This window comes from Gobio gobio (genome assembly GCF_949357685.1).
Source record: "Gobio gobio genome assembly, chromosome: 1".
Classification (NCBI taxonomy): Eukaryota; Metazoa; Chordata; class Actinopteri; order Cypriniformes; family Gobionidae; genus Gobio; species Gobio gobio.
The window spans coordinates 35904829-35918567 of NC_137097.1; the positions used below are offsets into that span (position 1 = coordinate 35904829).

At 37.6% G+C, this 13739-nt stretch overlaps 2 protein-coding genes across 3 annotated transcripts; one reads left to right on the forward strand and one right to left on the reverse strand.

The window, feature by feature from the left end:
* The first annotated feature begins 372 nt into the window (after positions 1–372).
* On the forward strand, positions 373–7192 carry rsad1 (radical S-adenosyl methionine domain containing 1). Of its 2 annotated transcripts, XM_079831758.1 has the most exons (9): positions 373–563; positions 652–785; positions 2348–2552; positions 2648–3013; positions 3248–3311; positions 4411–4558; positions 6230–6284; positions 6491–6594; positions 6701–7192. In XM_079831758.1, the coding sequence occupies exons 1-9, from the start codon at positions 450–452 to the stop codon at positions 6858–6860; spliced, it is 1350 nt and encodes a 449-aa protein (XP_079687884.1). In that variant the 5' UTR covers positions 373–449; the 3' UTR covers positions 6861–7192. The 2 variants fall into 2 exon arrangements, with proteins under 2 accessions (XP_079687884.1, XP_079687885.1); XM_079831759.1 differs by lacking the exon at positions 652–785 and having other exon boundaries at positions 387–563.
* A 4337-nt stretch (positions 7193–11529) lies between these two features.
* On the reverse strand, positions 11530–12681 carry rasd2a (RASD family member 2a; the record flags this gene model as incomplete). The annotated part of the gene is made up of 2 exons (XM_079820469.1): positions 11530–12038; positions 12129–12681. The coding sequence occupies 2 exons, from the start codon at positions 12679–12681 to the stop codon at positions 11530–11532; spliced, it is 1062 nt and encodes a 353-aa protein (XP_079676595.1).
* Positions 12682–13739: the final 1058 nt, after the last annotated feature.

Genomic DNA, 13739 nt, shown 5'->3' on the forward strand with positions numbered 1-13739 from the left:
TCCTTGCATGAGCGCAATGCCAAAATAAATGAAACGGGGTTTCAGCCAGTGTTTAGCAAAAAGAACAGTTTAAATAATTTTTAAATGTAACAATAAATGTATTTACTGGGTAGTCTGTGTAAGATTTTGAAAGTTATTTCCTTAACTTTATTTACCAATAAATATTTATTTGGTCCGCGTGGCCTTCCACAATGTCTTTTTGAAATAAAAACGAATAGTCTATTAATATTTAAAACTCCGGGGGCAAAACAAAGTTTCTCAATTGCAATATCAAATAAATTAAAAGTAGAAGGAGACGCAATATTATAAGACAAAACAAACAAACGCCTGAAGGAGAGCTTTGTGACGCAATGTGTGTTGCAGGGAAATAGCGCCGTGTAGAAAACATTGCAGACGCAGCATACATGGAAGCATAACTTGACTAGTACAGTACAGTAGGAGAGTACAGTATGTCGAGACGAGCATTACTCAGACAACATCACGCGGTCGGTTCTGTACTGTTGAGATCTATCGCTACTCACAGGCTCCCTCCTCACGCAGATGAAGCGTCACTTTACGTCCATGTGAGTGATTCTCAAAGCCAGTCTCTGGCAGATGTAGGGAAGGCACATGAAGCCTATTAAATCTGTCTGTATTTCTCCTTTTCTACAGTGGCCATATTGCCTAAAAAGATGCTCCTACTGCAACTTCAACAAATATATTCCTCGGAGTCAAAACCATGCGGTCATGACAGAATGTCTGCAGAAAGAGACACAAACATTACTGCAACTCAGTCAAGTCTCCCGGTCAGTGTACAGATTCCACTAGTGGCAAAAAACACGCATAGCAGACTTATAAAAAGAAAACTTATTAAGGAAAAGTTAATGTGAACTAAATGTACTGTTTTTGGCAACAATTGCATGTTGTTTGCAATTACTAAAAATCAGCTGAACTTTATAATGCTTGTGACATAAACTAGAGATAGTTTACCCAGAAATAAAAATTCTGTCCTCATTTAGGGTAGGCTTTCACGCATGGCGTCGGAAGCAAAAAAAACCGTTGGTGGGTCCTCCTCCCTCAGAAAATGTTTTACTGGAGAAGATGCTTTTTCTTGTATTTTGGTGCCTTTTAATTAAACAATTGCTTGTATAGCTAAAACGGTTACTGCATACCTAACAAACTTTCCCAAAGATTAACAGCAACAAAAGTTAGTTTTGGACAAAACCTCCGTCAAGTAGTTCAGATAACTGTAAGCGTTATAACAACATAACATAAGTGTAACTGTATGTTTCAACAAAGACTACATGATGCCTTTAAAGCAACAGGCATGAAGATTATCCCATGTTATTTACTCACCCTCAAGCCATCCTAGGTGTATGACTTTCTTCTTTCTGATGAACACAAGAGAGTTATATTAATAAATATCCTGATGCTTTCAAGCTTTATAACGGCAGTTGATTCAGTTTGAAGCTCAAAAAAGTGCATCAATCCATCAAAAAATTTACTCCAGCTCTCGAATCGATGGGGTTTGGTAAGAAAAATATCCATATTTAAAACTTTATAAAGTAAAATATCTAGCTTCCACCAGACCACCTTCTGAATTCAATTTACGGAAAAAGGAAGAAATGTGTTCTTATTAAAGCTACTAAAGTTATTCAGTCAAGAGCAGTGAGTGATATTCTGTTTTTCTGTTGTTGTTTGATTCATATTAACAGCATATAGCAGTAGGTACTGTATATTACGCTGCTTTCACTTTAATACACAGATCTAATATACACATGCGATTTCTTTACTTGCTGTTTATGTTCACAGAAATAACCGACTGTGTTTGTGAACTTTGACATAACCTTGTGTGTGTTTGACAGTTTAAACGCAATAAAACGCGAAAGAGAACTTAGTTTAATACTCACGGGACGCTCTGTCTGACGTCCAGCTCTCTGTGTGCGTGCTTCGGATGTGTACGCTCAGAAAACCATATATCAGAAGTTTAGACTGATATGGCTTTAAAACACATGCAGATAAAAACTTTCATGATGATGAAGAACTGATCATGATCATGAACCGCAATAGAGATGATAGTCAAAACCAAACAGATGTTTTAGTTTTTGGCAGAGTATCCGAGGCACGAGTTGTAAAGGCACAGCCCTCTTCTGGATAGGGGGGCGGAGAGCAGCAGCTCATTTGCATTTAAAGATGTTTGAACTAAATCCTATAATAAATTATTTGTGGGTATTTTGAGCTGAAAATTCAGAGACACATTCTGGGGACACCTGAGACTTCTATTACATCTTGTAAAAAAGGGGCATAATAGGTCCCCTTTAATTTTTGGGTGAACTATCCCTTTAATTTGTGCTGTACTGTTCCGTAGGATCAGCTCAGTGTTTTTTGGAGGAGGAACACCTAGCTTGGCTCATCCCTCCACGATCGCTGCTGTCTTGGAGACTGTTTCCAAAAACGCCCATCTCTCAGATGATGCAGAGGTCACCCTGGAAGTGAATCCTACACCTGCTGGAAAAGCTAGTCTGAAGGACTTCATGTTAGCAGGAGTTAACCGGTTTTCTATTGGAATTCAGGTATGCTGCACACATGCCACAATCTGTCAGATGTTATGTAGCTGTGGTCAAAAACGTACTTAGAGTCTCCATAGATCTAATGCTATTTTCCACAGTCACTGAATGACGATCACCTGAGGATACTAGGGAGGGATCACAACTCCCAGCATGCTCTCCAGACAGTGTCAGAGGCCAGGACGCTCTGCCCGGGACATGTGTCAGTGGATGTCATGTTCGCTCTTCCGGGTCAAAGTGTAAAGTCATGGGAGAGTGAGCTGGAGAAATTGCTGCCGGTTTGTGACGATCACGTTTCACTGTATCAGCTGACTTTGGAAAGGGGTACCCAGCTCTTTAAACAGGTTGAAAGAGGGGAACTAAGCGTGCCTTGTGACGATGCCACTGCTGTCATGTACAAATCGGCACGCAGAGTCTTGGAGAAGGCTGGATTCTGCCAGTATGAGGTGTCCAACTTTGCCAAAAATGTAAGTTATAATTCCTTATATTCTTATACCTATAAGCTGTAAAAAGTATCACAATAAGAAGTAGCACTAGCAACACTAAGGTCATGTTTTTGATTCCCAGGCAAAAAAATTCAATCTAATCCACTGCAAGTCACTTTAGAAAAAAGTGTCTGCCAAATAAATGAATGCTATATTATATAATTATTTGAACTGTTTATGTGTAATCTTGGTTTATTGATTATGTACTCATTGTAGGGCGCTGTAAGTGAACACAATATCGGGTACTGGAGAGGGCATCAATACATCGGTGTAGGCCCAGGTACATTCATGCACACCTACTACTCTTCAAACATTTGGGATAAGCAAGCATTTAAAAAAAGAAATGAATACTTTTATTTAGCAAGGATGCATGAAATGAATCAAAAGTGACAGTAAAGACATTTCGAATTAAAAAAATTATTGATTTATAATATCTAGTTCAGTCATGAAACTAGAGGGCGTAGGCTGATCAGTTCTTTACATGCAATCTGCAAGCAATCACATCATTACCACATGGCTGAAGCTGATTGGCCTCTGCTAATCCTGCAGCCAAATGAGATTGCTTGCTCAACATTTAAATAGTCTAGTTCACTGTTTACTGTAGGCTAGTCCAGCAGCGCACTATTAGAGTTCCTTTAAACCCCTCCAGATCCACCTGCCTAGATCTGCTACAGGATTTATGTATGTCTATTAATGCATTATCTTACTTGCTCACAGCAGCGTGTCTGTGTATCTAATGGCAGTAGCAAGTCCATACATGCTCTGCAGCAACAGCTGCGTAACAGATTTAATCCACCAAAACAAATACATTAACATTGCCATATTCATTAAAGTCCTCCAGCAGTCAATAATTTTATCCCTTTGAAACTCATAACTGATAATCAAAATAACATATTTAAATGTTTTTCTTTTCTCCTGTGAAAATAATCTTTTCATGCTTTATACAGGGGCGATTTTAAGATTTCAATATTTGGGAGGCTCAGCCCCCAATGAGGGTATTATTTAAAAATAATAAAAAAAAATTGTATATTAGGTTAGGCATGAACAATACAGTAACTTTTTACACTACCTATCAAGTCAATCCCTGAATATTGAATTAATTTCTAATCATTTAAAATAACCAGCAAATATTCATTAATAATATACACAAAATTTATATTACTGTAATTGTCTAGATTGGCATTATGTGGATTGACTTTCTGTCCGGGTGATACAAGATGGAGAGACACTGTTCAACAGGCGACTTTTCAGCATTGATAATAATAATAATAAATGTTCCTTGAACATCAATCATCATATTAGAATGATTTCTGAAGGATCGTGTGACACTGAATACTAGAGTAATGATGTTTTGTATTCAATATGTCATTATCTGTTAGGAGCTCATGGGCGCTTTGTGCTGCGTGCAGAGGGAGGAGCTCAGAGGGAAGCACGAACCCAGACTTTAGAACCAGATGTTTGGATACGGGAGGTTCAACGTCACGGTCACGGGACACGCCGTCGAATACAGCTTGACCACCGTGGCCTGTAAGTGTATGTGATGTGCGGTCCACACACAACTAGCTATGTATGGAATGCAAAGTCTGCCAAAATTAAAAATAAACAAATACATAAATAAATATACAAAGAAATTTAAAAAAGCAAAAATTAAAAAATTAATATATAAATAAATATACATAGAAAAGCAAAAAAACTAAAATAAATAATTATTTATACTTTTATTTCCTTATTTGTGTATATATTTATTTTTTCCACAATTATTTATTCATTCTTTTATTTATTTATACATTTATTAATTTCTATTTTTATTTATTTCCACTTTTATTCATTTCTACATTTATTTTTTTTTTTACATTTATGTATTCATATTCATATTTTTGAGCTAACTGCATTTTAATGTAACTTCAAAAAACTAAATTGATAGCAACAGAAACAAACTTATTTTCTATTAAGCTGTGGTAGTCTTTAGCCTACCCCATAGACCGTAAAAAAATATGGACGACGCGACTTCATTGACTTCCGCTGACCAAAGTTGAAGCTTTCATAGGCCCGCTCACGGCGCTGACATCTTGGGACCGAGTCTGCGCAGTAGCGATCTCGGGACCGGAGTTGCGCAGTAGAGAACAGGAAGTAGAGGCGCGATTATCAAAAGCCCGCCCACACTCTCGCAGATGCAGAACAATTCATTATGTTGGTGTGAAATAAACAGTTATGGAAATGTAGAAATTAAAGCTAAAGCTCCAATCTCCTCCCAAAAATCCAGAAAAAAGTCTGTTAGTGCCTCAGTGACAACTTCACTCAGAGAAGCCGTCAATCTCAGCTGTCAATCATGACGTCACACCCCCCGTTTTTATAGCATCAAATAACTCACTAAAACTAAACTTATTTAAAAAACGAACACTTGAAATGAAATTATTGTAATAAAAACTGCCTAAAATGACAGAAACCATCTTTAGGAAACAATTATTTGAAGTGTAATTAAATTGTTTAGTGTGTCTCGCGCCCATTCTAATACATGGAGAGGCGGGGTTCAGGAGCTATACTGGGACCGGCCACCGGGGGGCGATCGAGGCGCGAAAGCTTCAATTTCTGACTGAAGCACTACAGGCTTGGCCTACCCCCATAAACTGATGTCCAGGGGCAACGTTATGACCTATGACTTAACCCGTGATATAAGATTTTGGCCATATACCTATCCAAGTCATTCATCACAGACAGTATCAACGTCAGTAGGCTATACTTATTGTATTTCGACCACAAGGTGTCACTGTGGCCTCATCAACGCTTCGCCCTCGCCTACTCTGAGCTTGTTTGCTATGTCTGAGGTAAACCACACCCTTCTCATTACCCTAAGCACAAATAAATGTATAAATACATAAATGTAGAAATGAATAAATGTGGAAATGCATAAATATATAAATAAATAAATGTAGAAATATATAAATGTGGAAATAAATAAAAATATAAATGAATAAATGTATAAATAAAATAATAAATAAATAAATGTGTAAAAAATAAATATAAACATAAATAAGGAAATAAATGTATAAATAATTATTAATAAAACAATTTCTATGTATATTTAATTATGTATTTATTTATTTTTAATTTTGGCAGACTTTGACAGATTCCATAGCTATGGAGCAATTGCACAGTCTGTCGCTGAGTTATTGAATCGGATCGTTATTGTATCTGCAGGCTGGAGGAGGTTTTGGTCATGGGTCTGCGTATGAATGAAGGAATCACCCAGCAGGTAAAATGGACCACTTATTACACAACATAGGTTTTACAAATCCACTTCACATTTCAACCAATTATGTTTTGCTTAAAAAACAAAAACAAAGCATTATTTATACAGCATGTTAGTATGTTATGATATGTTTGAATGGTAAAAAAACAAGAAAACAAAGTCATAATGTTCATAAAAAAGGCTACATTTTATTTTAATATATATTTTAGCACTGGGAGTTATTCAGCCCAGAAGCTGACTTCCAACTAATTTTTGGGACGTCAGAAAATGTTCAGGAACTGCAAGCAAGGGGGCTTCTAATACTTGATGACAGGTAATGTTTATGGCGTATGGCTTTTTTACTTTTAATTAACCCAAGTGAAATAGTACATTTTCACTTGTACATCAGTTCCCCCCTGATGCTTACCTTTATGTTTTAGGGGTTTGCGGTGTTCCTGGGAAGGATTAGCGTTGCTGGACAGCATCTTACCCACAATGCTGCTAGAATTAGAGATGTTTTTCCAAAGCAGGGTTTCTATAGACCAGCAGAAACACAGACATTCAGAGAGCCAGATGACCGTTTACATCAGAGAAACATGAGAATAAGGTAAACATGAAACAAATCCATCCATGTGGAGAAGTGTTTACTCTTCAAGAAGGAACATGGGTCAATGAAGATGGAACATAGGTCACTTGACACGTGTTTTTCCTATCTTTTAATTTATTCACAAGTGCAGGACATTGCATACATGCAGTGACTTGAATGCTTCTCTTCAATGTGAACATGTTTTTAATCTCTGAATTAAAATTCAGTGTAATTTGTTCAGGGGTTCGGGGTGCATAAAGTAAAAGTCAGGATGATATGATCTTTGTATATTTAGGAACAATTCAATTCTATATTTTCTTAATACATGTCTCATTGTTAACAATTCATCCCTGCATACGTCTCATTTTTTTGACCTTGTGATGTTTAATCAGGATGTACATACCTGGATCTTCCATTGAAAATGACAGACTTCTCTCTTCTCTTATGTCTAGTGACATATGCTTCTCCAATCATTTAATCTGCCTAAACTCCGCCCACATCTCAAAATCCAATCAACAAATGATACATAGGAACAAGTTCCCATCCTACTTGTTGCTGCTTCCCTTTCATCACAAATTTATTTGGTCAAAATCAAGTTTTTAATGTTGTTTGTGTGTCTATATGGTGTTTTTTTTTGCAAATTCATAAGTCAACATCATTACGGAGTATTTTCTCTTTAAAACTGCAGTGAACCAAAGACACGGTTTGAAACCGCTCCTAATTTCTACTTCACAAACTCGTAACCAATCCTGTCAATGTGCATGGCAGGTCTTTTCTTATCATTATGTTTAAGGATTCTGTTTTTTAGAAGGATCTGTTCGACTCTGAGATGGAGAACGGGAAAATTGTTTGTGTAAAGTTAGCAACACATTCAATTGCCATTATGTGTCCTACATTGTACAGAGCGATCCCTAAAACAAATTACCATTCTGATACATTGACTTGTAGACAAGCCTATATAATTCAGTCTTCCACTTCTGAATCAGTTTCTGGTTTAAACAAATATGGCTGAATTGAACCAATATTTCCACTTGACGTGTTTACTAGCTGTGTGGTTGCGTGGAGGCGGGGACTAATTTGCATATTCATGGTTCTGCATACTAAATGTGTAAGGGATGGTAATGGATGAAGTGAGGGCTCACAGAGTAATGGGCTTTTTAAAATATAAAAAATGTTTTTTGGGCAAACCATTTAGAAGTTAGAAGCAAATATTTTTCTGTTGCTGAATGAAGCCTCAGGTCATGCTTGGGATGACATGTATCAAGTTTGGTCTGAATATGCGGAAATATAGCCTTGCGTCCAATTTATCATGCTCTTTGTCGAATTTGTTCAGTTCGGTTTATCAAAAAGCTTTTGATAATTTTTGGCCTGAAGATGGTCTGATTCGATTTTGGTGAAAATCGGACAAACCGAAGGAGGAGTTGAGATAATTTGGCGGGAAAATTTGCATTAATTGAGCCAAGGAATCAGGAAAAGAGAATTTTGTTTCTATCCCCTATGGTTCAAAGTTATTAGCATAAATGTGAGTGAAACTTTGGACAGTTGATGGCACTAGAGGGATTGGGTTAGAGACTCCAAATTTGCGGTGGTGGATGTTTGGACTGTCCTCTAACTTTTTACCATACGGTTCTATGGGATATGGGTTCTGCCATAGACGTCCAGAGCGGAAGAATAATAATAAGAAACTCACATGGACAGAAGAGTGCGCACTCACACAAAGACAAGAATCGTTTATCAGCTGGATAAAATCGTTCTGAAAGTGATATAGTTCCTCTCTGCCATTATAGTTGTGGTGTGAACTCTATTTTTTTATATTTAGAATTTTTTTTATAACTATATCTTTATCGTTATAGTTTTATCATCTTTGGTGTGAACGGGCCTTTACACCACATGACATTAAGTCATCTTTCTGAAAATGGTACAACATGAATATAAAACCAGCATGACTACATACAGTACATTTCTAAGTACTTGGTACATGTTTTTAACAAGATTTTTCTTAGTTTAGTTTACCATGAACACTTCTTATTTGGTATTGACCCAGACCCAGATGCATTTTTACATTTAAAGTAGTTGTTCTCTTTAAAATAAAAATTATCCCATGATTTACTCCTCCCTCAAGCCATCCTAGATGTATATGACTTTATTCTTTCAGCCAAACACAATCAGAGTTATATTAATAAATATCCTGACGCTTCCAAGCTTTATACTTGCAGTGACGGGGTCCATTGAGTTTAAAGCTCCAAAAAGTGCATCCATCCATTATAAAACTGCTCCACACGGCTCCACTGGGTTAATAAAGGCCTTCTGAAGCGAATCCGATGGGTTTGGGTAAGAAAAATATCCATATTTAAAACGATTTGAAGTAAAATATCTAGCTTCCGGCAGACCGTCTTACGTATTCAACTTACTCAGAAAGTGTAACGCCTCTCTTCAAAACGCTTTTTTCATGAGTTGAATACAGAAGGCGGTCTGGAAGAAAGTCATATACACCTAGGATGGCTTGAGGGTGAGTAAATCATGGGGTAATTTTAATTCTTAAAGTGATCTAACCCTTTAAAATGTTGAAATATATAATTCAGGAATCGGTGACACGATGAACACAGATGATTGCTAGTCTGATCTATGAAATCTGATGTGATTGTATCCTGGGGGCTTTATTATCTTGAGTGGTATTTGATTAGGCATAGAAGTGATTTTCTTTTTGCATCTGCCATTTGAAGTTACTCCTCTCCAAACCACCCACATGCTCTGTCAGAGAGAAGGTCACTGAAGAATCATGAATGATTCATGTAGCTCCCTACAGTGCTCATTTAATGTAGAAACACAATGAAAATATATATTTAGCAATGTAGTCGAGACCTATATATAATATCGTAATAAAATGCTTTGCTTTTAATCAAGGCTGTTCATGACAGAAACCCCTTATAACCATCTGTCCGCTGTCCATGGTACTGATCGAGCTCTGTTTCTGCATAAACAAATGATTATGCAAATCTCAGTGTATGCACTAAAAACTTCTGTGCAATGCTTACTTGCCTTACTGTAAATGTAGGTTGTCATTTCTTTGCGGGCATATGCCTATTCATCACTGCATTCGTGAATATTCAAGATTTCTTCTCTTTCTGCATTGTGTAACGTCTATTATGGAAATCGTGATTGTATTGTCAGGCATTCACACATATGAGTGCGTGGGTGCGTTTTCTTACTAATGCGAGAGAATTTTACGCCGGCACTACGATGATGACTCAAGCCATTGCAGACGATGAGAAGCAAGGCTTCACCGCCCACAACTTTCTTCCCGTTGTTCATCCATAAATGGATATATTGTGCGGTTTCTGCTAAAAGTACAGGCGTACACACTGCTGCAAAAAGTGAGGTGAGGTGGGAGACAAGTTATAAATATGTACAGCACGACTCATGAATATTAATTAGGTGGCGTTGCTTGCGTTCTCTCGCTTGTCATTCCCGATTTGCTGTAGCCCTACGTTTGGTCCTGAACAAACTCACGAATTATGAGGGAAAACACAACGCATTATTTCTCAAGCATAATTTTATTGTTGTCAGTTATACAAGGCAAAGTGAGAACACATTTGAGGTAGGCTAATAAAGGATTCATGTTCAAGAAAAAAAGAAGAAAGAAAAAAAAACAGTGCGCCACTGCGTCTTTTATTGTTGTCTGTAGCCTATAATAAACGTGGAAACAAATGTGATGTACAAAATACACTCAATATTAAGAAAACATGCATATTCGCTTGTAATACATTTTCCATTTGGAAATACGTGCATGAGTCAGTATCTGCGTTTTGAAAACGGGTCCAAACTAGTCATGAACTCTATGGTTTCGTTCAAGTCAACATATTAATATTACTGAATCAACATTAACTTTGTATATATTGTTTATGTTAAATTGGGTAGAAATTGGCTTTTTTTTTTGGTTGCAGTGATGCCAACCATTTTTGGCTCCCCAAAGAACCATTTTATGAAGAATATTTTTAATAAAGAACCTTTTGTGAAGGATTCCATGAATTGTAAACGTTCTATATAGAAGCATAGATTTCAATAAAGAACCTTCGTTTTTAACTTTTTTAACTAAGCTGGTTTGTTGCTGGTCTTCCATTTGGTCTACCTGTTTCCACCAACTAATGACCAGTTTAAGCCAGTTATATAAATATTTACTAGTCATGAACTGCATTGAAAAATTGGTAACTATGGTTTTATTCAAGTCAAAATATTATTTAACTTTACTGAATCAACGTAAATACATTAACGTTGTATGTTAAATTGGCTAAAAATGGCTATTTAAGTTTTTTTTTCACTCTTAAAAAGTTTCAAAAGAGTATTTTTGCAGTGATGCCATAGAATAACCTTTTTTTATTGTGAAGAACATTTTTAATAAAGAATATTTTGTGAAATATTCCATGACTTTTAAACGTTCTATAGAAGCATAGATTCCAATAAAGAACATTCATTTTTAACAGCTGGTTTACGCCAGCTAATGACCAGTTTAGACCAGTTATATAATCTTAAGCCTGATTTTCCAGCAGGGTTTTAAAGACATTTCACAAATACTTTTAGAATATGTCCTCTGGTCCAGCCAGGGACGTACAGAATATAATAATTCTTACATAGCTGAATAATTATTATTCATAGGTTTGAAACAGAGTCCCTAGCGTTACTCTTTTACTGTATTTGGCACCTCTCAATAGGTGTACTTTTTTTAGGGGTGCTCGGCCCCATCACGCGCCGCAGATCGCTACTGAAACTCGGTCTACGCGCGAGCGGTTGCACCGCCCCACACGGCTCATTCATGGCTCGTTTGTTTCTCTTTCTGCTGCTCAGCGCATGATACGTGTGGATGGAGATGTCTCGATGGAGAGAGGGTCTGGTTTCTGTGGGGAGCCCTCCCAGCACCGCCAGGGCTTCGAACATCTCCTCCAGGTTGGTGCAGTCTTTAGCAGACACCTCAAAAGAGACACCGTCCTCCCCGAGAAACTGGCAGACATCTGAGTGTTGCACAGCTCTCGAGGAGTTTAAGTCCGTTTTATTGCCACAGATTATAATCGGAAACTGTCTGTTTTCTTTGGACTTGGCCAGCTTGGATTTGGCGGTGAAAATCTCCTCGCGTAAAGAGCAGACCTCAGTGAAAGACTCTCGGTCAGTCACGCTGAACACCAGCAGAAATATGTCACCTGTTGAGGTTATAAAGCACAAGAAATTAGAAACTTTGTAAATCATGTATACTATTCAACAAATAAACAGTACACATGTACAGTACTGACCGGTCAGAATAGACAGTCTTCGTTTGGCAGGGAAGTCTCTCTCTTTGGACGCGTCCAGGATATCTAGCTGGTATCTCTCTCCTCGGATGTGGTACAGTTTGCTGTGAAAGTCTTCGGTCGTTGGCTCGTAATGTTCCTCGAATACCTCATCTCCGAGGAAACGGCGAATGACCGCCGTTTTACCCACTCGGGGCGCGCCTAGCACGACTATACGCCGGTAATGACTGGGTTTTACGCTGACCAGCTCGTCGTTTTTACTCTCATATCTCATGTGCTTTGTTTTATGGAGCTGAGAGGCGGAGAAGGGGTCCAGAGATCTCCGTGGCTTGCGTTCAGACGACGAGGGTCGCTTTCCAGTGCTGGAGGAGCGCACCACCCGCGCCTTTGCCTTTGGCTCTGGATGTCTCCAGTGCGATGCGCACTGCAAATGCGATATGTCAACTGTTGCGGTGCCTTCGGAATGATAGCTGCAACAGGAGTGCGTCGCGGTGCCATCAACTGAAAGAAGGGCTTTATCAGTTGTGTTCACCTCCATGCTCCTTGCTGGTATCATCCAGAACGACTGGTAATCTGTGCTCTCGGTGCTGAGAGTTGTATCCACGCGCTCCCCGCAGTTCTTTTTATATGCTGATGACGGATGGGTGGTCTCGTGTGGTGCGTCATTCAACACTTATAGAGACTTGGGTTCGTTTGGTGAATCTGAACAATTCTGCTGCCTATTTAAGGCATTGCCCACCGCAGTGTTACTTGGATCTGAGCCATTCTTATGTAGAGCTGCAGATTCTCAGAGTATTGTCAGTTAATAATGCCCTGCTTACTGAAGAAGTCAAACGTTTTCTAGCTTAATTTGGATTGAAACATGCTTGAAACACTTGTCATAATCATTTGTAAAACGTTTACATGCTGTGAGATATTGTCTTTAAACTCAAAAACAATTAATGAAGAGTAGGCTAACTTATCACCATTCAAAATTTGATCAAAAAGAAAGTAAAAACATTGAAATATTAACTGTTTGAAATATTTAAATTAATGTAATTTATTCATGTGATGGTAAAGCTGAATTTTCAGCGTCATTACTCCAGTCTTTCTTTCTTTCTTTCTTTCTTTCTTTCTTTCTTTCTTTCTTTCTTTCTTTCTTTCTTTCTTTCTTTCTTTCTTTCTTTCTTTCTTTCTTTCTTTCTTTCTTTCTTTCTTTCTTTCTTTCTTTCTTTCTTTCTTTCCCTTTTACTGTACATTTTGCACCAGAGAACCATTCACCCAATATTTACATATCCCAATGCAATCAATATTTTAACCCACACTCACCATCACCTCTATTCCTCTTCATAGCCCTTTACTAAAGTGTTTTATATAAATTGTTTAATGTTTTAACCCCAGCTCCAAACCGTTCCACAACCTCACCCCACAAATAGTGATGCACATACTTTTTAGAGTTGTTCTTATTGTAAGCTTTTTAAAGTTAAATTCTTCTCTCAAGCTAAACCCACCCTGCCTTTCCATAAACATTTTTTCTAACTTTTATTATCAAATGATTTATTATCAAAGTCCCTATAAGAAGTCATTTCACTCGGCGACCATCTTTGAAGTGCCTCTCGGGCATCTATTTGAATG

What these genes read in the sequence shown, in the direction of transcription:
- rsad1 (XM_079831758.1), top strand. Translation starts at nt 450, where the DNA reads ATGTCGAGACGAGCATTACTCAGACAACATCACGCGGTCGGTTCTGTA. An exon ending in TGTCCAACTTTGCCAAAAAT is followed by an intron (nt 3,014 to 3,247) that starts GTAAGTTATAAT and finishes TACTCATTGTAG; the next exon opens with GGCGCTGTAAGTGAACACAA. An exon ending in ATACATCGGTGTAGGCCCAG is followed by an intron (nt 3,312 to 4,410) that starts GTACATTCATGC and finishes ATTATCTGTTAG; the next exon opens with GAGCTCATGGGCGCTTTGTG.